This window comes from Lichenostomus cassidix, chromosome 8, assembly GCF_008360975.1.
Source record: "Lichenostomus cassidix isolate B80296 chromosome 8, HeHo_3.0, whole genome shotgun sequence".
NCBI classification, from domain to species: Eukaryota; Metazoa; Chordata; class Aves; order Passeriformes; family Meliphagidae; genus Lichenostomus; species Lichenostomus cassidix.
Window position 1 is genome coordinate 16,817,283 of NC_139489.1, and position 25,282 is coordinate 16,842,564.

Consider the following 25,282-nt stretch of genomic DNA (forward strand, 5'->3'; position numbering starts at 1 on the left):
CTTTCACAGATCAACAGAGGATCAAAAAACCACTACATGTGATAGAAAGTTTTGGGAAAAATCTTAAGAATTAACAAAGCACTCAGAGGGAATTATATTGTGTGAAGGAGCTACTGGACCTGTTCAGGCCAATACATCTGCCATTAAAATATCCTTACAAACCATTCTTTGCACGCTGTGGTGTGTGCTGAAAGAGGCCCAGTGCCATGCTGTGCAGCTGCTATGGCAGGTGCCAAAGTTTAGGCTGAGTGAGGCTTAGAATCTATCTTTGGCATACAGATGAGTGATGCCATCCAAAGCACGTGCTCTGGCTTTTTACCTGAAAATCTGATGCTATCACATGAAACAAATTACCTCGTCTCAACAAGCACTATTTTGTTCTCCATTCGAACTATGCTGATTTAAATTACCAGTCAGAGCATTAAAACCTGGATTGCTTTCTGACCCTCTGTTTGCTAAATTGTTGGGAAACATTTTGTTTGGTTTTAGCATGGCTGGGCTCCAATTTTATCCTTTCCAATTGTATGCCATTACAAAGTACATCTTCTTCCATTTTCTGCTGTTCTGACATCATCAAATTCTAGTCATTACCCTGTTCTACAGTGCTCTTGTTGCTAAGTGGCTGGACTCACAAAGCAAAAGGAAATATGTGCATGTGAAGAAAAGAATCTGGTATCATTTCAAGATTCCTCCTGCTGTTTCTGGTGTGCTTCGTGTCGGAGATTAGGGAGCCAAGAAGTTTTCTAAATCTCAGAGCTCTCTGGTTTAAGCCTTTGGGAATGAAATGCTTTCTCTAGACCTTTCTAGTTTGCAGATCCCAAAGATGCACCCAGTTGCAGCTTTGTTTACTAAAGAGCCAAGGGCACATTTAACAAAGCTGCAGTACTGCCTCCATTATGCTCCTTTGTGCAGGCACATCTGAGGAAAGAAAATGCATGCAGGAATGTGAGGTGGACAGTGAAGGAAGACAGGGGAGAATGACTCTGGGGAGGAAGAAAATAAAGTGACAGAAAATGAAAAGGAGATATGAAAATAGAATTTAAAGAGGAAGAGGGGGAAAAAGAGGAGGCGGAATGACCTGGAATAGAAAAAAAGAGATGGTGTTCTGCAAGTTCTGTGGATCATACTCAGCACATCTGTCTTAATGTGGTTTGATGTTTTGTCATAATGCTGACGTTGGGCATCAATGCAGTGGTTTGTAGTGCAGCATGGTAAGCTCACAATGTGCTGTTTTACAGGTCCTCAGTAGCTTCTGGACAGTTATAATCAGGACAATAATACCAATGGAGAGGGAAGTGCTGAAGGTGAGGTGTAAATAGATGAAAGAGACAGTGTGTGATGAGAGACATAAATGGAGAAGACAGAAAAACTGGAAGAAAACTGAAGAAGGGACAGGAAGAGATTCATGAACAGACAGCTCTCCAGAAACAAGCCTTTGTTCTCTTATGGACAGTAAGTACTACTGGCAGAAATGCTCTCTCAAGTGGGAGGTGACAGGAGCTGGGAAAGCTAAACTCACTGACCTCAGATGAAAAACGGAGCGTGTGTTTAGAGGGAGTAAACTAAAGCAGGGAAAGAGAAGGTACATTACTACCTAAAAATGTGGTAGGATATGTTACAGTGACCTGTGCTGGAGAGGTGTGACACACGTTCTGTAGCACTCAGTCTGAGTAGGTGTAGCACAGTGTGCATCAACTCACAAAATGCATCTGCTGTTTGGAAAGCCAAGATAACACCTTCCCTTCAGGGAAGCATACAGCTCAGCAACTGTTAAATGGGTACCTGCAGGGTGTTAAAAAAACCCTAAAGCACACGGATTTGTTCTTTTGTCTATGCAAATTTTTTTTGAGAGGGAGGATTTTTTAGAAATTGAGTGGTTTTTTTTTCTTTTCAATTCACCATTTTCCTGCTATTTTCCAGCTTTTTTTTTTTTTACTAAACCCAAATTCAGATACTTTCTTTTCAGTCTCCTCTTTTCAGTCTTGGGCTTGCTGAATTAAATGCTGCAATATTAGCTGCCTGCAGTTCCTATGATTGGACTCCATGGGTGGCCTGAGTAATTTTCAGACAATGGAGCTGGTTCTTTTCTCACTCACACCACTGTAACTCATTGGTTTCAGTAAAGTTACTCTTGATTCACAGTACTGTGAAAGAAGAGTTGTGCTTGCTCTTTCGTATGTTCTTTAATCTCCATGAAATTTTTGCTTACATGTATAATTGATTTTCTGGGAATATCTCCTGCTGCTGACAGGTAGACCTAGGAACTTCCTAAGACAGAAATAAATGTAGGCATTTTTTAGGTCACTGAATTCAATCCACTTCTTCTACAACACAGTGTTATGTAATTTCTTTCATAAACTGCTCAGGCTTTAAACATCCATTAAGATCTATTCTTACTATAATGAGTAAATTCAGACAGAAAGGTTAGTTACATCTTGTGTGAGTTTAAAACCACAACTGAAATAATTTTCAAAGGCTCTTATTGTTCTTTCTCACCTATGTCTCACTTTTCAGTACAGCAATCATGATAAAGGCTTCATTCTTGGCAGAAGGAGGCTCAGCTCTGGGAAAGCACGATTCTGAAATTACAGGCATACTTGGAAAGGTTACTGTGTATTTTTCTTTCATGGTCACATCCGTCTTGCAGATTTTAGTGGGAGCAGTCATCTGACAACAAATTTTTACCATACCTGAAGTGCCACTCTGAAAGTCATTCCAGAAGGAGAAGGGTATGGAACAGGTGTGTACAACTTAGCTGAGGATAGATTACTGCAGACTTTGACTTAGTTATGTTGGGCTGCCTTCTAATTACCACCCTGTTGTAACAAATTCCATTCATTTTATCCAAATTTGTTCTTCAGTTTTGGAATTAATGGGTCTAATTGACATGAAGCTGAAAATCATCAATATAACCAAGAAGTTTAGTTGTAATTAAGCATAGATGAAAAGCAGAACCCTGTTTTTCTCTTCCATAGTGTAAATAAGACTATTCAGCTGAAGCCACAGAATTATGCTGCTACCTGCAAGGGCTACTGTGATACCTCCCAGTCCCTCCTACCTTTCATATGGTCTTTCAGCATATGTATTGATATGGAACATATTGTTGTTTTTTGCCTCGTGTTGCTAAATCTCTGTTCTGCAGCTTACCTCAGGAAGCCCATTGCCTGTACTTCCCTTCTGTTCTGAAGCTTGATTTCAGAAGTTGCAATTGTTACCAAGGAAAGTCCTTGACAGTTGCCCTTTAGCAGTGGTGGCTTTGGTTGCCAGCAGCTGGAAGGTGGTGGCTGCACATCACAAGGGAGGGAGGAAGAGAGGGATTAGTTGTGAAAGCCAAACTGTGGTCGCCATATAGCAGCCAGTTGGCTGTGATACTCCTCTGGTGGCTCTTTATCCCACCCTTTAGCTACTCTAATTCTGAAGCAGGAAAACGTGCACCAGTTGCAACATGCAAGTCCAGTAAGCCTTATACTTCTAGGACTTGCTGGAAATGCTCTAAGTAATTGTGTACCATGTTCATGCAACACTTTGTAGGAGTGGGAGAGCACTCCCTTAGTTCTGTTGGCATTACACTGCCTATGCAATATGGGCCTATGGTGTTTACTGTGAGGGTCTCTGGGATTGCTGGACGTGGGACATCCAAGGTGACACTGCTGCATTCATGCAATAACATGATGAGATTATTAGATACCAAGAATCTCCTACATACACAGTTCTCAAAATCTCCCTGGAGAACAATTCTGGTTGGAAAAGAGGACAGACAACCAATCTAAGGCAACCTGGACATGGTAGCCATATCTAACCATGTCTACAGGTCTCCCTTCTACTGCAATGCCTTCCTGCTCCCATAGCCAGTTCTCTTTTATTGGCAAATTTTCCTTTATCGAAAGTGTGAGGGGTACCCTGCTGAATGCTTGTGTGGAGAGCAGTTGCCAGTCAGGAATCCTCAGTGCATCACCATTCTCAGCTTTACAGTCAGTAGCTCTCAACCTATTATGTGTTGTTGGGCTGTTAAAAGAGGGCATTGCCTCTGGTCATGATCCGCTGCGTGCTCAACAACGTGCTGATCTCAGGCCAAGGAGAGAGCAGCAAGGCAGGTCAGACTCGTTTCTGTCACCCACGCAGCACACTGGGCCAAGGGAATGGTTTGGTAGGCTGTGTGCTACAGGCCTGATACAGGGGTTTGGGGAGAGCCTGGTTTGTATCCTAGTTGCTTTGTAACCTGTAAGTGCATAATGGCGATGGGCTGTTTTTAGGCTTAGGGTTCTGATAAGAGGTCTCTGGCAGGGTTACCTGTTCAGTTTAAGACATTGCCACTCTCAAGTGCCTATTTTACTCTGCTGTTATGTATTACCACACTCTTATGGTGGAGACTCCAGGTCACAGGCTGGCATGTTAAAAACATACCTACTTTCATTGTCATACTCTCCCAGAATGATCATGACCTCCGGCAGTTGAGAGAAATCACATCTTAAAACACAGCAGCTAAATCTGCCAGAGCTTGTCGTTCAGAGCCTTTGGCCTTTGCTTCTTAAACAATGAGTGGAAAGAGTCCTCACCAGTGCCTGCAGGCCTGAGTTACTATTCATGCCTTTACTGCTGCTGCAGGTCCTCTGTCACCCCAGAAGGCCACTGCTTGTCCATGTGGAATACTGGTGTCACAGCTGTTACAACTTAAAATAGCAAGGAATATGTATAAAGAAACTTCAAAGTCACTGATATTGTATTAAGCAAAAAGTGAGGGTTCTTCTTTAGAAAGTGAATTAATGAAAAAAAAATATTTTGACATTTTTATGGTTTATGTCATCTTGAAAGCGGTTTATGATCCTACCATTGACTTCTTAGGTTTTAGTAGCTGTTCTGATTCACTAAAAATTGCAGTTGCAGTAGAAAATAGGTTGAAATACTCATTTTTATCAGGAATAAAATGATATGACATCAGACTGAAACAAGAGGTTTTAATTTCACTAAGAGATTGTGTCAATATGGTACTGCTGTCATTATTTGTCCATCTGTTTTTGAAATGCAACATTGGAAGCAGGAATGGTGTCTCCTTCACTTGTCTTTCATGTCTTGTGAAATTTTGTTAACAAAAATCAATTCAAAAGCAGGTCAGTCATAAGACACAAGTCCACAGGAAATAAAACTTCAGTAGTTCTGGTGTTTACTGAAACACTTACCTGGTAGCTGGTTCATGTCCAGCAATGGATTAAGCCAGGCTGGCTGGAAACAGTTAGAGATGCTGGCAGTGGGCCCTGCCCACCTCCCACAGGTTCCCACTTCTGCAGCAAGAATGGCTCAATGCCTCATTAATCAGCACCTGGGTTTCTGCATTTTGCAGATTGGTGCATTAAGCCAAGCCAACATCAGTTTCTGTTCAGGCTTAAGCCAGAGCATTCCTGCTGTGGGAGATGTCTTGCAGGAGAGATCAGTGTACGTAGTGGGGTAGATGGGTTGTCAGCCACAGCTTAATTTATAGAGTGAGATATATATTAATATCTTCAATGTTATTTAGTTAGAGGAGAATTTTTAATTTTTTGATCTAAAAGATCAAAAATCCTTAATGGAAATGTAAAGCTGAGGTGGTTTAGGATGTGGATGATAGCAGAAGGATGCCAAGAGGAACATTCATGACCATTACATTTTCTAGTTGGTAAAAGACTATCGTGTTTCATTTTGTCAACATAATTTTGCTTCTGCTTTTCAACACAACAGCTCAAAAATTTAAAAAAAAAATTGTCATAAATCACAACATTCAATTTACAAAATAGCAAGTATTGGCAATACCTGTTCCTTGTGTGATGGGTGTGTTCCCCATGACTCTACTGTACAGAACTCCCAGGGAGTGCAGAAATGGATTCCAAGAGCACGAACGGCCACATCAGCCTTTTTCCCATGACATATTTCAGACAACCGGGCTGTGTAAGTGAAAGAGACTGACTAAAATGTGGTTGGAAGGTGAGCTGCTATGCCTAACCGACCTTTTTCCTGCCCCAACACAAACACCGTTCCCAGCCACGTACACTCAGCAGGGTTCGGGGCTCCGTGGGCTCATGGTGGCAGCTCGCAGGGGCGGCGGTGGCAGCCGGGGTGGCCGGAGGGGTGGCCGGCAGGCGGTCCCGGCCGTGCGCTGTCACCGCGGCCGCGCTCGGGCCGCGCTGAGTGGCTGCGGGACTGTCCCGAGCCATTCCCGCGGGCTGTCGAGCCCAGCTCTGCGCGGCCCGCGGCGGGGGCGGCGGCGGAGAGGGGGCGGCGGCCGGCAGCGCGGGGCGGGCGGGAGGGAGGGTGCGGGGAAGCCGCGTCCGCTCAGAGGCGGCGAGCGGAGCCCGGCGGCAGGTGGCGGCGGCGGCTCGGCCCCTTTAAGGCTACGGCCACCGTAACCCGATCCCCGCCGGAGCATCCTGCGCCCGGGAAGGGCCGTCCCGTCCCCGACGCCGCGCGGAAGGCATGGAGGAGGAGGCGGCGGCGCCGCAGCCCCCGTAGCCCCGCTCCCAGGTGCGGCGGGCGGGGAAGCAGGGCGGCGGGGCACCGAGAGGCCGGGGCCGGCGGGGCGGGGGCGGTGCGGCCCCTTTCCCCCGCCCCGCGGGGCTGCGCGGAGCGGCCCCTTCCCTCCCTCGGCCGGGGCCGCCCCCGGGGGCCGAGGGCCGCAAGCCGCAGCCGGCGGCGCGGGGAGCGCTGACAGCGCAGGGTGCGCGGGGCCGCCTCCTCCCGCCGCCTCCTCCCGCCGCCGCGGCAGCGCCTGGCCGCGGCCGGAGCGAGCGCCGCGGGTGCGCTCTGCCTGCGCGCTGCCTCCGCGCTCCTGCCGCCGCCTGCTCGCCGCCGGCCGCACGCCCGGTGACCGCTCGGGGCCGGTGCAAACGGCGGGCACTGCGCTGACCGGGACGGCGAGGTAATGCCCGCTTCGGGGCAGCGTCCTCGGGGGAGCCTGGGGGCCCTCCGCTCCCACCGACTCTGGCGGGTTCCCTCTCGGGGGCTTCGCGGCTCCAGCCTGCTGGCGGGGTTTGAGGAGACTCGGTAAATGCTATCGCAGCGGACACATCGCTCTGAGTACCCTGTCTTTATGAAAAGCGTGCCTTATCTGCCGGTTGCTTTGGTGCTCTAAGAGGAGAAATCTGAGTGGAGTTTAGGGTGTGAATAGCCTTAAACAGAAAAGGGAATGGCTTAAGTGTGAGTAGCTTGAATTTTGTTGTATTTCTCCTTAACGCTGCTTACTGAGCTAAGCAGGGTATCGAATAGGAGCGACCATTCAGAACCAAGAGCACAGCAAAACTCCAGCACTGCAGATGTTTTATTACTGGGTCTATTATAAAATGTGCAAACAGTCAGTAGTCTATTGTTGCTCTCTGCAGGTTGGTGTGACAAGTTTTACAGCTATTGGATTTGGCTTTCAGTTCTAAGCGGATCAGGAGGGCACAGTACTTCCTGCGATGTCCTGGTATCACTAGCAGCTTTACGGTGTAATCCTGTTTGGAAATTGATCCAACTCATCTTGAAATCCAGTCTCAAAGAAAGTGAGGGCTGTGGGCCTTAAACCTTCCACTGCACCTCCTTACCATGTCTTGTGGCTATACTGTTACAGTTCTTATTTTTATGATGTGAAAAATTGATGTGGAAACAGTAAGATGAGGAGAATGTAAATGCTTTTGATGGTACAACACTTGATAACTCTTCTGCTCCTTTATCCTCTTCCATTAAGTGCCAACTTGTTTCTATCCTGAGTTTATAGTGTTTTCATATTGAAGGTGAATGGATGTTGAGTCTTAATATTGATGAGTTTTTTCTTCTAAATATCAAGTAGAAACAGAATTGCAGGAAAACCTCTGCATGTTAATAGCAGGTGGCACCCAACATATTTTTAGCTCTTGTGTAGTATGTTGAAAAAACCTTTGTTGTCAACCTTTTCAGAGTTACTGGGTCAATAGAGTATTTTTAAATCACACTAGGCATTAAGCAATGCCTTGCTGAAAAGTATCAGTTTCAAGTGTTAGGTGATATTTTTTTACCTAAAGACTACATTGAAAAGCTGCAAGAGTGAAGCTCTGTTCATTTGTAATCATTGTCTAACCAAATGGTTAAGACAGTAATTTTGAGTAAGCAAGGAAAATACTAATGGTGAAGAACCAACCTGTATGTAGTACTGTTTTTCCTGAATTACAAAGTAGTTACACAAAACCTCCCTCCCCACTCAGCCTCCCATGAGCTCAAACCCTGTATCAGCTGACTGAACAGTAATCAATGACTATGCAGTTTGGGTGATAAAGTGTCTGCTCATACATAATCCATGATCAGACTTTGCTGGACAGCTATAAGAAGATACTTGGAAAAAACCTCATAGTGTAGTTTAAGCTGCCTGACTTACTAACTTTGGCCTCTGTCAAAGAAAATTGTAATCAGAAGCTTATTTTACCTGTTTTATATCAATAAGCACAATACAAGCTGTGTAGGTTCAGCAACATGAATAATTTTTCTTGTAAATGAAAAGAAAATCTGGTAAACAACAGATACTTTTCATGTTAAACAATACAGTTGAAAACAACCTAGATATATGAGAAAATGTTTATAGCTGAATTGTTTTTCCATCTCACATGAACTTCTGTTTACACCTGGTCCTTGAATTAAATTAAAATACAACACTCTTAATTGCTGAAGTAACACATGAAATTATTCTGTACTTGGTAGTTAATATATTGAAACAGCATCTTGATAAGCATATATGAAATCAGGCTTGCAAAACTTGAGTATCTATGAGACCAGCCACAGAGGCTTAGTGATTAATTTCTTGTCTGCCTCTCTCCTCTTCTCTAAAACCATCATGCCTTTCTCTTTCATGGGCATCATGGTTCTGCATTTGCTGAAAGATCATGCACTTTCCATTCAAGTACCTTTTTTAAAAATCAGTTCCCTCTACAGGCTCCTTAGGAGAAAGATTAGTCTTCTAATGCATTTCTTTCAAGGGATGGTTGGAAGGTTTGTTTAATTCCATAATCTGTACTGAAATGAACACCTGTCAAATGCTGAAACATTACTTATCTAATAGAATCTTCTGGTACTAAGGAAACAAAACAGAACATGGTTTTCTGTTGTCCAAGAGATTATGTCAGCGTCTTTGAAACTCAGAGGTACTAGTGCAGTTGCTACAGATGAATAAAATGTAGGTAGCATAATGAGAATTGCTACATTTTAGTCATAAGAATGAAGTATATGTGATTGATTCTCAGTGGTTTTGCTATTTTTCTTAAGAGAATTGTACTTAACCCTGGATTTTGGCTTCCTTCATTAATTAAACCAACTGATACTTTTTTCCTTACGTGGTCTAAGAGAAGACTTGGCTGCTACAACTGAGAAAATGTAATAACAGGCTTTTGTCCCTGGGGGTAGAGGCTGGAACTAGACACTATATAGTGCATCTCAGCAGGTTAAACTGGTATATACTAAATTGATTGGTTTTTCCTTCAGATGGTAATGTTTTAGAAAATCAAGCTTAACACTCATTGTCTCTGGTACTTTATGTGAAAAGTGTATAAAATTTGGTTTGTGTTTTATATCATCTTGGTCAGTGGAGGCAAATGGAGACGTATGTGGAGAATCAAAAATACTGAATATTCAGGACAGTAATTGAAATTGGAAGTTTTGATAGAGTAACATTAAAAAGTATGCAGTATTTATGTGCTGCTGCACTAGAACAGGTCTTCAGAAAACAACTGGAATCAGTTACTTTGATGCAATGCCCTGCAGTGTGTGTACATAAAAATTTTTGTTTGGATCAAAAATGCCCTAGTGAACTGAATCTGCTGATCACCCCCTTTGAGTTGTGTTTCATAGCTGTCCCAGAGCATGCGAGCTGGATTCCTTTTGGGTTCAACTGGGCAGGAAGATAGGCCCTAGGAGCACATCAAATATGTTCCAAGAGCTGTGGAGTCCCTAGGACAGAATTAAAGCTGGTCTGAAGTAAGCACTTGATATCCATATGACAGAGGCAGGTTTCACTCAGCAAACCTGCTCTTACTTGTCCTGCATTCTCTTTTTATGAATGCAGCTCTGTGGGTACTAGTCAGAGGAAGTTTTATTCTCTTCTGTTCTGGGGAGAATAGATAGAAAGAGGTAGAGGGGGAAAAGTGTGAGATTGCTGAACCTTCTGTTTCTAAATCTTTGACGATGGAACTATATTTTTCCTGATCTATGTGTTTCAATGTACTCACCATTTGCACCCCAAAGTGAGAATAGTGTACTTAATTTTTTAAGAAGTTGTTATTGTAATATTATGGAGGACTTTTCTTTCTAATTTTTCTTCCTGAAGTTCAATTTTTTTTACCATCTGCAATGCAGATACAATTTCAAAAATCTAAGGCATATTCCCTCATTCTATAATGCATGTGAAATAAAGGTGGACATAAATATATAGTTGTATCACTTTTGGTGACCATTAGGTTGCTGTAGTAACATCAAATTATGCTATCCTATATGTCTTCATTTTCTTTTTAGATATTTTCTTAAGAAAAGCTAAAATAAGTGACAGCAGGGTTTTTTTAATAGATATTAAAATACTTATTTGAATATTTGAAATGAAGCCATTTGGCTTTTTTCCCCTTTTCTGTTCAACAAAATAAATTGACATTTTTTGAGTTTGCTCCAGTCTTGGAGTATAAACCACTTTACTGTCAAATTGGAGATGTTTGTCAGAAGTTTGTGGCTTCTGGGAAAATACCATTCTGTTTTGCAAATACTGGCGACTCAGGAGAAATGACTGAAGCATTTAGAGACTGACACTTGTGTTTGGAATTGTTTTGTTATTTAGACCTCACGAAATAGCTAAACATCCAGCAACTGACAAGCCAGTCAGCTCTGATGATAGGAAGCTTTTCAGAGTGTGTGAAATTATGCGAAGGTTAGACTTTTGTGAAGGAAAAAGCTCAGATGCGATAGCCTACAGACTGTCACAAGGACAAGCTTTCGACTGTGAACACAGTGTGAACTGAGTGTACAAACAGAGCTGCAGTGAGGCTATTGCATCTCTGGGCTGACCCAAAAACCTCTCTTCTATGCTTATCTTATTCATTGTTGCATTTTAAAACCTTGTTGGCAGCAGTCAATCTGGTAACGAGACAAGTTTTAACTTTGGATCTTCTTGGGACAGGAGTGGAGGCTTCAGAGCTGGCAGTGGTTTTCACTGCCCTTTCTGTGTAGATAAAATACATGCAATTTTAGGCCACAAAAATTTATAATATGCAAATGTGAAAAAAAACCAAAACCAAAACGCAACTTTCAGACCTAAAAGTTTGGACATACTTTTATACTGTTAAGGCTTAAGTAGAAACATTGAACAAGTTGAAACTTGTAGTGAATAATATTTCTATTGGTAAGTTTGGTGTCAAAAATACTTTTTGTGTCTACTTAAAACAGTAAAATGGAGAATGGACTGAAATTACCTTCTGCTTCTCTTCACAGGCTGAAGAACAATGGCTTCCTTCAGCAACCTGACTATTGGCATTGCTGTTGCCAGTTTTACTGTATTTCAGCTCCTGTTCCACGTTTTAAGTTCTTGGGTGTCGACACGAGTAACACCTGGTTTTAACAATCTCAGCCAAAAAAGGAAGATAGAATGGAATTCAAGGTAGGGTGTTCAAAACAACAACAGCCAATGACCTAGCTGAAATCATGGACACCTGAACCACCTGTGTGTATGTGTAAGACTGAAGAAAACCCCATTAGTTAAATGTCTGTAAAGATCAGAGGGCTGGCTCTAGGCACTAAATAAATTATGCATGTGAATTGTTTAGGCCCCTTCATGAAAACACAGCATTACAAACACTTGCACATTAAACAGCTCTCTTAGACAGTGATGCCTGAGTGGAGGTCAGTAAAAAAGAAAACAGTGACTGGTGAGAGACAATAAGCTGAAGAGATGCTGTGTGATGCTTCTAAAGAGAAGAAATATAAAATTCCTTTCCAAACATATATGAAAATCAAAACTGTTGCAATTTATTCTAAATCTCAGTGTATCTCTGGTCATGCTTTTGGGAGCAAAGCAGTTTGCTCTCTGTTCTCCTGGCTGCTACACTACAAAGTGTTTTATATAAGCTAAGGTTTTCCAAGGAATTTAATGAAGCTTTGGTGTAGTATTGAAAAGAGTCAGGTACATCTGTGTGTTGTTGGGGAAGGAGACTACAAGAGGAGGAGGTGGAAGCTTTAGCAGATGCAGGGTACACATGCAGGAAGGAGTTTTGGAAACTCAGTCCAAAAATCATCTTCACTCCCTTTGCATTTCTGCACTTCCATCAGTGGGATGAATCCACCTGCATTACACTTGTCTCTTCTGACACAGGACTTCTAGAAACTTGTTTGGCCCAGTGAGTCTTTTAAGCCATAAAGGAAGTATAAGGTAGTAATTGCAAATGGGGTGATCAATGAGGTTTTATTTGCAACATACTACTCTGAAAGGGTATATAGAGTACACAAGATTATCCAGGTGAAATTAATTGTTACAGTATAATTTTGAGTAGCCTATTACAAGTTTAAAATATTTTTTCAGAGGTTTCCCAAATTTAACACTCAAAAATGTGTACTGTATGGTTGTCACTGCATTCAAAATGCATTAGTTGCATTTCTGTTCCTCCTCAGTGCTGTTTAGTATCAGGTGGATACTTTTAAAGCAGTTTCCATTGTTCTAGGCAGCATTAGCAACTCAAATAGCCTTGCCCTTCCATTTGGCAAATGTCCACTTGTGGTGTTCTTAAAGGCACCATCTTGATTTCAGTCCCATCTCTGAATAATTACCTATGTGCCAGAGCAACTGTGTAGGATGCCAGTTCACAGTATCAGTGCAGCTAAGGTTTATCTCTCTGTTACAATTAACAATAGAGGCAGATGGGGGCAGTAAAAGAAACTGTTTCCATTTGAAGCTGAACTATTGTCTTTAAGCCAGTCAAATGGCCCTTGAATTGCATAATAGGCTCTATGAGAACTTACCCCATGCTTGGTAGCGCTGTGCTGGTGTAGTGCTTTGCATAATAACATGTGAATTGTTTCACACATCACAAGTGTGCTGGAAATAAGCTGCTCCATAATCTCGGTTACTTTGTAGTAAGGTGTTTAAGTGCTCAAGTGGATACAGTACCCCAGGCTATGTCCTTTTTCAGCTCTTTGCACATTTTTCTTTCTTGGGGTTGATAGCAGGATGTAGTTGTTAGCATATAGACAGGTTGTGATGCCAGCTTCCTCCAGGTCTGGAGGTAGAAGGCATGAAACACAAAGCATGGTTCATCAACATCTTGTGGATGTTGTAACTGGGGAGGGCATGAAGGGAAAGAAAGGCTAACTGTGCTTGTGTTACTTCAGCTCTGCTAACCAAGCACAGTGTTTTGTCAAACTGCCCTGTCGCTCCAGTATTTCACCAAAATGAAGAGATACCTCAAGGGGTATCTTGCAAGTTCAGAGAATGCAGATGGGTATGTATTTACTCTGCAGGCAGCTGTGCAGGTAGAGACAGTTACTATGTCCCAGTAAAATCAGCTGGTTTAATTTAAATTATTTAAAAGTAGATGGTTGTTATTTTGTCCTATATTGAGCTGGTGTAGGGAGTGTACACACAAATGATTCTGTTGGCAGTGCTAAGGAAACTGGCACGGAGGATGGTTATGCATTTTTATCAGCTCAGCTGGGTCTGGAAGAGGGCATCTGCCTGAAATGAGCTGTAGCATTGAAAATACATTGTTACAGTTTGGAGGATTTTGCAATCAAGCGTTTGAACTGCAGCTCTTGACTGTATTTTCCATGCTGTCAGTTTGTTCATTCTGACCTTCCAAGAATTATGAATAAAGTAATTGCTTGTAGCATCTAAAGTATGCAGACACTCAAAAAGAGTTGAAAACTATATTTTGTCACAGATGTAGCATAACTCTTCAAGTCATTGTGCATATATTCCTGTCACCTCTCCTAAAAAGAATGTTCATACTGCTATTAAGTAGTTGTGGGGGGGAAAAAAATAATATATACATATATAAAAGAACAAGTCTGCAACTTAGCAATGCAACTTTTTTTTTGTTTGCAGCTTAATGAGGAGTAAAAGGATGTAAGCTTTGACAAAAATTTCAAGGAAATGTACAGAGCTTGATAGCTTGACCTAGATTCCATAATAAAATGGACTGTTGTAGTATTTCCCTTCTTCTTCCCTGTCTTCTATGGAGAAGATTCAAAGTCCAGAGTTAAGGAGGAAATATGCTGCTTTTTCTTTTCTTTTTTTCTTCTTTTATTTCACCCCCTTCAAGTGCTCTACTTATGTATATCTCCTATTCTAAAGGTTCAGATAAACAGTCTTTTCAAAGACAAATTGCAACTGTAAACTAATGAGCTATATTCGAGGACAAATTTTCCTTCTTGCAGCATTATCCTCTCCTCAAGTTAAAAATTCCAGGTATTTCTCAGACACTACTATTGCTTGCTGTGCTTTGTTTTTAAAAAGAAAGAAAAGTTCCTATCTTTTTAAATTCTGTGTTGCAAGAGTAGACCTTTTAATTAAACTATTAATTATCGTTAAAATTCTGATAATTAAATTTTCTTTCTTTGTTAAAAGAAGAGAGGGCAGAAGTGCAGCTTTTGCTGTAATGGTTATTAATTGTTCTCATCCAGCTTTTGACTACTCATTTTATACTAATCTCCATTCATTTTCTGGAACATTGTTGAAAAAGCTGCTGAAAATAGCACGGTGACATTCTTGAAACAAATTGTAAATACAGTTTCTTTTATGAAAAGTTACAGAATCTTCTATTGCTAATAGATAATAATATAACTTCTGGAAATGGAGTAGGAATTATAACCTTCTATTAATTTGCAAAATCTTCTGCAGGAAGTAAGATGTTTTCTTCCAATCTTGCATGGTAGAGCTTAGGCTCCTGAGAGTGCCTTAAGGACATCTAAAATATTAATGACTTCCAAATACGTGTATTCAATATGTACAAAGACAAGAATAATAACTAACAGCATCTGTACATTTGTGTGCATATTGCTGATGCTGTGAATATGGTGTGAAGTGTTTCCAATCACACAGCACTGAATTTAGTTCTCATCTTTCAAACAGTATCCATGATTCAGTATGGATATTTTTTCACATATTGTTTTTTCTTTCTAGTTACCCTTGAAAAGTGGGAAAGCAGACAGCAGCTACACAGTGTAAGATTCAGCTTATAGCAGTGTTAGACCCGTGGCTAGGGGAGGAAGGTTACACATTTTGGACTCATGCCCATTGCATTGTTCTACCTTCCAAGAATACATGTGGACTCAAAAGGGCAGCAGTGGCCCTGGCCTGTGTGCTGGCAGAAATCCTGCTAGGGCCTCTGTAAATAGATATTTCTCTGTAAGTAAGTGCCTCTTAACATGCAGAGTTTATCTGCACTGTGCATGCAGCCTGTATACTGGAGACTGTTGTCTTTGGGCAAAAAAGGTGTCTAGTACCCAAGGAGGGAGAAGGCAACTTTGATTACTGTGACTTTAATTTCATGTTTCTCTTGTCCAGTACAAAGCTGTGTGCTGCAAGTTGATATAAACCTGTGGCTATTATAGCTTGGGTACTCAGCTACAACCTTTTATTATTTAAGTTTTCTCTTTGAAAACCAGAATCTACTTCAAATGCACTAGAAGTTCTATCTGAAACTTAGAATTTTTCATTTAATGTCACTTTCCAAACCTGAACTTGGTGACTTATTATGGGTCTTAATTTTGTGTCTGAAAGGAGAAACCTGCTGTTGCAGGACTCCTGGGCTAATCTGAATATGAAATACATACAAATTTTCCAGCAAATGGGAAATGCAGAAAACAGTTGTTAGAGAACTAGATGTCATATTGTCTTTGAGGATTCATTAGTACATGGGATAATTGGAGGAAAACTTAGATCTCAGTTACTTTTAAGACTCTTCTTTCTGTCTAATATCACCAATCCCACTCCAATCGAAGATTCCTTCTTTTTGACTGTTTTTTCCCACCTGTCATTGTATAAGTGGCTGGATGTCACCGATAGAGAACAGGTGATTGTCTTCCACAGAAGTATCTGGATGCAGTTGAGAATGCCTTTGGAAACATCCTACCTCGAGCACAGTATGGGAAGTTGTGAATAGCAGTACCTCCTTGTGACTGTGATCTCTTTTTCAGGACAGTGTCCACATTCCACGCCTTGGTGGTTGGAGGGTTTTGCCTATATATTTTATTGTACGATGATGCTGTTAATGCTGACCATCTCTGGTAAGGGATGTTACATACATGTTGTGTTTTCACAATAAAATAACATAATTCAGGAAAAAAAAAATCCTGCAGTGTATTAAGTACTGAATGATGGTTTCATTTTCCATTAAAATATGCTATTGTGATGTGTTCATTTTTATGTCTGTACTATTTGAAAATTTGGTAATTATTTTGTCAGTATTAATGTCTTAGTTCAGTGTATCTCTGTGAAGTGGAACAGATAAAATACAAACAATTGATTTGAAATAGCATATTAAATTACTAAAGAGTAAACTGTAACTGTAAGTCAATATGACTGAAACTCTGCTATTTACAGTAATCATTTTAAAGTGAAATTGAAAAGCTGTATCAGATCTGGATAGTGTATATCTGTGTGAAAGTTCTCCATTGAATCCTGCAACGGGTTTGGGTTCCATGGAGAGAGAATGTGGTAGATCATAACAAAGACTGGAGCATTGGTAAGTTCCAGGGAAACATCAGCATTGTGTATGTATACGTTTTTTTATGGTCTAGGACTTCTCATAAAACTTTTCCTTTTTTTTTCTGTATGTACTAGAAACTAACTAACATAGATGATGTAGAAATTGTTTTTGTGATGGTGAGAATCACATGGTAGAAAATGTGGAGGTGGTAGATATCAGATAAGGAGAGGGAGAAAATGTAAATAAGTGGATTAAGTTGTAGCTTCATAGGAGAATAGGCTGTTCCAATGATTGTTCACTTCACAGTTATTACCGTTTTTCAAGTTTGATGTTTGATTAGCACTTTATATGATTCTTTACCTGCAAAGAAGTTTGAAGAAAGTCAGTCATGGGGACTTTTGTTTGTTCTATCTGCCTGTGCACATTCGTGTGTAATTCATTTGCCTGACATACCTCCACAGCAATCACCAAAGAGATTGATCTTCCCATTTGCTTATTCAAGTCACTCCCTGTTTGTCACTCTGGGCTCTTGCTTGCATCAAAACTGGGCTGCAAACATCAGGGCTCATTAACTCAACTGCACCTTCTGTTCAAGGGGATAGATCAGGAAATCTGGAAGATTTGAAATGAAATTCTAAGTTTTCCACTTATTGACATTTGTTTGGGATTCTAACATGGACTCTTGAAGGGACTCAACAGATGGACAAAGCAGTCATCTATGTTGTTGAATGTTGGTTTAGAAAGCCTAGAGACTTTCTTTTTGTTGCAAAGTGACCATTCTCTGGTGAAAAAAAAGAAGGGAAGTGAATCCTTCCTTGTCTCATCCAGTTAAGTCATGTCTACCAGTATCAAGGAACTAATTTCATATTGCTCTTAGTCATTTGCATGTTCTCTAGAGAATATGAAGGCTCTTGTGTGCAGGCTTAGTCTTGGTGGTGATGTGCTGAAGTGTGTTGGGATCACTTAGAAGTTTAATTATGATGCTGCTGCTGCAGCTGGGAGCTCCAACAGGAGGGCTCCATGTAAAGAGTTTCTGCTGAATTTTTGAGAACACATCTGTCTGTGCTCTATGTCTAAACCTAAAGAAGCACTCAGCTCACAACCTATGTAGCTCACAAAGTCAGGTTTTGAAGCCATGGAAAAATGTTCCCATTTCAAGCTGTGGTTAAAAGAGCCTCTAAGGCCAATCTTAAGAGATGGAGTGAGCACCAAACTTTCCTTGTAATGATTTTTCTTCACCTAACAGCACAATTCTGGTTTTGTGAGTCCTATTGTCCTGTAAACTATTCTCTCACTGAGGGAAGCAGTTTGTTTTAGACACTAAGAAAGCCTAAAAATTTAGTGATCAGATTGTAATAATACAGGAAATCTCTTCCACTGCTCCATTCCAATAGGATTAGGAAAAAACAGTTAAGTAATAGCATTTTTACTGTGTTCTGGCTGAGGTAGACTTTGTATTGGAGTTGGCTGTAAGCACACTTGTGTTCCTTTTTTCTGGAAAGGTTTACAACAAGGGTTGCTTTTGCAGCTTGTCTTGAGCAGTCCACATTTTATGAATCTGTTGACCTGTCACTTCAAGCTCAATTCATATTTACACAAGACATAGCTACATTAGTTGCACAACTTAATTAAAAAATTAAGTTACAATCCTTATGCCAAGGAAAAAAGACTTGCTTAACCAACTCCTCAAAGCAGGAATGCACAGAGGACAGTGGAGAAAAGAACAAACATTGCTTGCTGTAATGTGGAGGCTTCCCTTTCTTGAGCTGTATTCACAAGTTTGGGTTTGTTGAACATTCTAGAGGAACTGAAGCTCTGTGTGTGCTGCTAAGAGCTTTGCCTGCTGAATGCTTGGCACCAAAAGGGAAGGGATAGAAGGTGTGGAAACTACTCTGAAAAGCATTTCTGCTCAAAGCTTCTTTGGCTCCAAAGAACTGGCAAATAATTCCTTTCCTGTGTCCTTTTACTCTGCTTATCCCTATAAACATCCATCTGATTATGAATATGAAAAGCACCAGCTGAGCAAGATATTTTTGTCATCCTTACCAAAGTTTTAGCACTGTCAGAAAACGAAAATGGAGATGCAGAGTGTCAGTTAAAAGGCTAAGACACACCGACCAGGCTGTTCTCTTTTATCCCCAGTTTTCTGAGAAGCCAGCTCAGAGTACTTGCTGGGTTTCAGCATAAATCCCTAGCAAGGCTCTTAGGACAGTCTCTATGCCAAGGCAGGGGTTGATCCTGATTAGGGTAGTTAGTAGATGTCTTTTATCTGGGTGGAAGAGGAATCCACTTTTATGATTAGAACTGTTCTTAACCAGATTGTGCAGTATCTTACTGATGAGCCAAGAATAATGTGTCCTGCTGGACCTAGTGTTTGAGATGTGTATGTCCTTTGCAAATTAGGCTGTAACTATGTATTTTTATTATGTTTACAGGGGTGACCCTTCAATTGTGAAGCTGAATATTGCTATTACCACAGGCTACCTCATTTCTGGTAATTATGCAACATGTGTATAACATGCATAACCAGTTTATTTGTATTGAGTCATTATAGCTGTATGTTTACACTGAGCCACTATGGTGAAGATATGATATGTGCATACAATACAGTTTCTACTGTGGCTTTTAAAATTGCTAATGGATTTGTGGGTTGTGGTGAAATCACAGGATCTTGCTAGAGGATGTGAAAGATGGAATATCTCCCCAAGCACTGAGGAGTTGCCACTGTGTGGCTTTGTGATGGTTTGATGTGCAACCACCAATTCAAGCTCAGTTTTATCCTTTGGCCAACTGAGAAGGTGTTAGAGCAGTGCCCTTCACTCTCTTCACAGTGCCTACAACTTGAAGCTGTTCTATCATGTGTTTCTTCCTGTGACCTCAGAATGGTGGCAGAAGAATTTTAGTAACCCTCAATATAAGCTGAGGCAAATGATGCCATAGGATCCTGCCTGCCCACCTTTTAGTCTCACTTTAAGCCAAAATTTAGTAATGTTTGAAACATGGAAATTTTTAATTATTTTCTTGGCATGTTATTTATTCCTATAAATGTTTTTTGTTCTTAATTTTGCTGTCAACTAAAATTGGCATGGGAATTTTGCTACAAAATGCTTTGGAGCTTTATTTTATGTTGTGTGGGAATAATACTGGCTTATCAAAGCAAAAACTTGTGGCTTGGACTGTTTTCAGTGAAAACTTCTCATGTTAGGATGAAGTCTCTGGTCAGAGACTGGGCCATGAACTTGGTTATCTCATACTAGATTTCTCAACCCAGTGGAATGATAATCTGGTGATCAGCATACTCAGTTAAATTGTGCATTAGTTAAAGTGTCTGTTTTTCCCATAGCTTCATCTGCCATGTTTAAATTAATCAGTATCTATTTTTGAACAATTATGCATTAAACTTTCATTATGAATTAATGAATGCCTTTTAACAGGCATCTCAACCTGGCCACTCATTCTCTCTCCTATATAGTTAATGTTTAATTATTAATAGGAAGTGGAACAGCTATGTCAGATGATGTAGAGCCCTGCCTGAGAACAGCTAATATAAAAGAGATCAAGGCATGTGCTGGGCATAAGAAAGGCACCGGGGTAAAGTCTTTGATTTGGAACCTTGGTCAATAATATTCCAGTCCAAAGTACTCATTTGCAGAAAGTAGGACAGAAATTGCTTGTAGTACAGAAAAGAAAATCTTCTGGATTCTCAGACCATCATGGGAGAAAAAAGATTTTTTTTTGCTTTGTTTTGGGTTTTTATTCTGTTAATGCTTTCCTTATAACACAAACTCAGGTCTTCTATGTAATTTTTGTACTAATTGAAAAATTTGGATTAAAAAAAGCAAATATGCTTCTTATCTCAAATGCCTCTTGCAAAATATTTTTGGTAAATGGTTCCCTGTTTGCTAATATAACTACTTTTTGATTCAGAGGTTCTCTGTAACAGATCCCTGCATTTATTACATGTGTTTTTATGTTTGCTATGCCCCCTGGAGACCCTCCTGCCTCTTTTTTTTTAATGTCATTTGTTCCAGATTTTTGGGGTCATAAGTGTGGAGTTGCTATGAGATTCAGGATCCACCTTTTCCTTCCAAAATATTTTGGCTAAAGTTATTGTGTCTGTATTTCTATTGATGTGGAAAGTAGTCATTTATGGAAATTGTTGGCAGAATACTGTTGCTTAATGCTTTGACTGAAGTCAAGTCTTTAGGATAAAGACATTCTCTTCAGAGATCATTAATTCAGAGAGTTACTACTCATGCTATTTTTTTTGAGGTCAATGGTTGTAAAATAAATAGCTGTTTATAATATTTCTTTTCTCTTGTAGATCTGTTGCTTATTATTTACTACTGGAAGGCAATTGGTGACAAATTTTTTGTAATACATCACTTGGCAGCTCTGTATGCTTACTATTTTGTACTGGTAAGTGCTGTATTTTCTTGTAACAGAACAAGCAGATGAGATTAAAGACATGGCTTTCATATTTTTTATTTATTTTTCAACATTTGCTTAATGTTGAAAAAATTTTCACTGGTTAGTAAAAGGCATATTTATACTTTGAATCATTATTTTAAAATGTTTTTATCTGTTATTTGTGGTAACTGCACACCTTTTCAATTTTACACTCCAACAAAAAAGTATAACTTGGTTGAACTTAAAAACTCTTCTCAGTTTTTGCTGTAAAGAGACTTTGACAGAAGGGCTTTTCATATGATTATAGAAAAGGGTTTTAAATAAAACCACAAGCTTGAATATTTAGTTGGAAAATTAGAAGGAAATGGTTTCAGGTGGTTATGTTCTGCTTCTGTCTCCCAGGTAACAAGTGACAGGATGAGGGAAATGGCCACAAGCTATGCCAATGAAGGTTTAGTTTGGATATTAGGAAGAATTTCTACACTGAAAGGGTGGTCAGGCAAATGTGCTGGGAGGTGGTGGAATCACCACCATCCCTGGAAGTTTGAAAGGTGCATGGATGTAGCGCTTGGGGATATGGTTTTGTGGTAAGCACACAGTGCTCAGCTAATGATTGGACTCGATCTTGAAGGTATTTTCCAACCTTAAAGAATCTTTTCCTGCCTCCTGTGAATCCCAGGCTTATACTATTGAAAGTGTTGAGATGCCAGATTACTGTCAGATTTCCCATGTAATGGTTTAAAGGGCCTGAAGTACACTGACAAGTAAATACTCCGTTTCTGGTTGAAGAGAATTACATCTACTAATATAATGGACGAAAATGAATTAGAACTGAATATTAGATAAATGAAAATACCACTACCAAGGCTAATCCCTGATGCAGAAAATTCATTAGTTGTTTCTGGAGGAAATAGAAAGCACAGTGTTAGTGTGAACTTCTTTTAAGGCACTCATTTTTATGTCCATATAGTTCTGCCTGTGGATGTCAGTGTGTTGCTCTCAGTCTGTTGTCATCAGAGAAAGTTACCCCTAAGTATGGTATTTCCAAATTGCCTTTTGAGGATAGGAAAGAGTTTGGTTAAACACACAGATTTTCAGTTTGGTGTTGTGCAAACTGACACAAACAACTTGAATTAGTGGGTATTTGCTTGCTTGGTGGGGGAAAGAGGAATCATGACACACACTCCATAGGTTGTTCAGGAAACCAGTGGAAGTTAAAAAACCCCAATCTTATCACTACATTTGCAAACTGCTGCTTACCCAGCCATTGTGTAAGGGGATACTACTTCCAGCACACCCGATTGATAAGGCTGATCAAAGGCTGTGCTGTGTCACTTGGAGGAAAGTGCTCAGCTGGAATTGGTGTTCACTGGTGTGGTGTGAATGTGGCACATGGAGGAGCTGTGCCCGGATTCCAACCCACAGGCACGGCAGGGATGGTGCAGAGCTGCTGGAAAGAGCCACCCCTGCCCTCTGGAGGAGGGAGGAGAAGGCTTCATGTGCCCTTCCTGCTGGCAAATAAAATAATAAAATGAAATTCCTGCTGGGAATTTTATTTTCGCTTTTATATTTCGCTTTTGCAAAATATATTCCTAAAACAATGCAGGGAGATTTTTCTTCAGCATACAGTGTTTCTGTTTGGGCTTGTTTAAATAATACTGTCATGATAATTAATAATCTAGGACCACATATGCAATTCGTCTCTAGTTTGCTTTCCATGGGCATTTAACTGTAGTTCTTTTAAAAGTTTATTTGAAGAATGAAGCTACTAACTGGAGATATCTGAAAGACGATTGCAGCTTTTGTGATAAAACTTGTTTTGAAATTGCAAGAAAGGTGGCCATAGCTGGCAAACTCAGTTTGAATAAAGAAGTTGAGATGTTGTATCATTCTGTGTATACTTACAGACTCAGATGACCATTTCACATCTACTTGTTGATTTTTGTATGTCTATTTTGTTTTGCTAACCAGAGCAAAGGTCTGCTGGCTTATTTTGGAAACTTCCGTCTGCTTGCAGAGTTCTCCACTCCTTTTGTCAATCAGCGGTAAGTGGTTAGGGAGTTCTTCCATAGTTCTTTTAAAATTTAATCTGCATTATTATTTCTGTCTCTTAGGCAGCCTTTTTATAGTTGCTGAATGTCTGCTGAGAGGGAATTTGTATATATTGAACCAAGGATTACTATGTGGAAGTCTTTTTTGCTATGAAAATGTTTTGCTGTTATAGCTGCAGCGGTATAACTAATGTATTCATCCCTGAGTTCCGTTTTAGATTAGACCAGGCTTTGTACGAAATGCCAAATTTTTATGAAAATACCAAACAAAAAAGTTGATAAATAAAATATGGTTTATTAACTTTTGTATATTCATTTAATTTTTATAATAAAGCCTTCTTCAATATAGATGCTTTTTTCTTGGTATCATGGACCAGGAAGAGAAGCAAGATAATATTGTCATCAGAATTCTAGAGTGCAATTGCATTGCCCTGTCTAATTTGAAGTTTATTTTCCAGTATTCTACACATGTAGATCAATATTAAAATATGCATATGAATATCTAGAATAATATAAATGTATATTCTTTATTTGCTTCCCAAAATACTTCTGCAGGTTATTTTGAGCACTTAAACATATCTGGAATGGTTAATCTTCACACCTGTGATTAGAGAAGAAGGGGGCAGAAGCCTCTTCTGCAGAGCTCAGAGTCAGAGCCTGCCCTGGCTGCTGGTTAAATGTTTCTACCTGAGTTACTGCTATATCAGACAAAGAGAATGATAATGTCACATACTGCAGCAAGGGGAAAGCTGTCACTGGAGTTTCATGGTGCTTTGGGGAGGGTGGCTTCTCCCCTTACTCTGTAGCCAGCAGGACCCAGCTGGGGATAGGGATTTGCCCCAGAAAGACCTTCACCTGAGGTGAGGGACTTTGGTACAGGGCAGTCTGCAGTCTTCTCCTCCTCCAATTTTTTGTAATGTAGGATGAGAACTTGCAGTGTATCAGATGCCTTTTTTCTTGCCCATGAATTTTGGGGTGTATTTCTGCTTTACTGATTCTACCTACATGTGTGGCATCTGTTTTCTTTTCCAGAGTCCTAGTAGAGAAAGGGTAAGGCAAATAGAAACTGTATTCCTCCTGCAGACAGGCTATTGCCCATTACTGCATTGGGACTGTAAACTGTGAAGTGTTTTATGACACTGTAGCCTTCCTCAGAGCTCTTATGAATAAAAAAAGATTGTGCTGAGATCCCTTTTGAGCATTAGTTTGGTAAACTCAAACTTGCAGGAGGAGAGGGTGGGATAATGGAGCTCTCCAGAGGCTGCTCTCATCTGCCCCAGTGCAGTTGAGTAGGAGATTACAGTCTGTTGTAGCCTGTGCTCTGTGTGCACAGAGGAAATAAAGAGTAAATAAACACTTCTTCAAACTTAATGAAGAAAAAAGGTTTTATATTGATATTCATGTCCTAGTGAATGGCTATTGTTCCAGCTTCTACCAAGACAGGATTTCATCCTGGGCTCAGGTTCCTACACTGATGCTTACCTTCCAGACTGTGGCGTTAGGAAGTACTGTGGGACATCTGGCCATTAAAAGTAATTTATGTTATACTGTTAAAATGCCTATGGTGAGATTATGGGTCTTTGAATACTGACACTTAGCACTCTCTCAGAAAAGCAGAAATTGCTGCAGGAGATAATAAAGTCCCTTGCACTAAGGGATGTCATCTCATTAGTGGATGATTTTCTTTTTCCATTAAATTTGAAGTGAATCAGACCCTTAAGACAGTAAGCAGTGGATAATGATAACAACTTACATTATAGTTCTTGTTTGCATTCTTAGTACTACCCAAAGAGCTCTTATTAAAATGTAAAAAGATATTCTAATCTCAGAACTGTCTGTGTATTTCCTGTCTGTGTTGTTAGGGATCTCTAATTGGAGGTTGTCTTCATGCCAAGCATTTAGATCTTTTAATATCAGCATTTATGTAATTAATTCTGAACTGTGATGGGTAAAATTGTAATGGTAACTGTTATTTACAGACTTTATCTATTTTTTTAATTTGCTGGGAGAGGGAAGTTGCTAAACAGATGTCCAATTACCTATACTGGCAAGTTGCAGTATGTTTGAAAACCATTTTTTTACATTACTTTTTGATTCTGCATTGTACATATAATTGAAAAAAACAGCTTTGGTTGTTCATCTGACCAAACATATCAGGTCTTTCTCTTCATC

At 40.2% G+C, this 25,282-nt stretch overlaps 1 protein-coding gene across 6 annotated transcripts in view; it reads left to right on the forward strand.

The window, feature by feature from the left end:
• The first annotated feature begins 1,160 nt into the window (after positions 1-1,160).
• Positions 1,161-25,282, forward strand: part of TLCD4 (TLC domain containing 4) — a 31,654-nt gene continuing 7,532 nt past the window's right edge. Inside the window, exons 1-6 of one of the 6 annotated variants that reach the window (XM_085068129.1) lie at positions 1,161-1,452; positions 11,443-11,608; positions 16,138-16,227; positions 19,085-19,143; positions 20,974-21,068; positions 23,031-23,104. In XM_085068129.1, the coding sequence (XP_084924255.1) occupies positions 11,454-11,608; positions 16,138-16,227; positions 19,085-19,143; positions 20,974-21,068; positions 23,031-23,104 (473 nt within the window). In that variant the 5' untranslated portion in view covers positions 1,161-1,452; positions 11,443-11,453. Of the gene's footprint in view, positions 1,453-6,288; positions 6,493-6,579; positions 6,887-6,986; positions 7,012-7,047; positions 7,165-7,369; positions 7,509-11,442; positions 11,609-16,137; positions 16,228-19,084; positions 19,144-20,973; positions 21,069-23,030; positions 23,105-25,282 lie in introns of those variants that run through there. The other 5 variants (XM_085068127.1, XM_085068128.1, XM_085068133.1 and 2 more) reach the window with 5 other exon arrangements.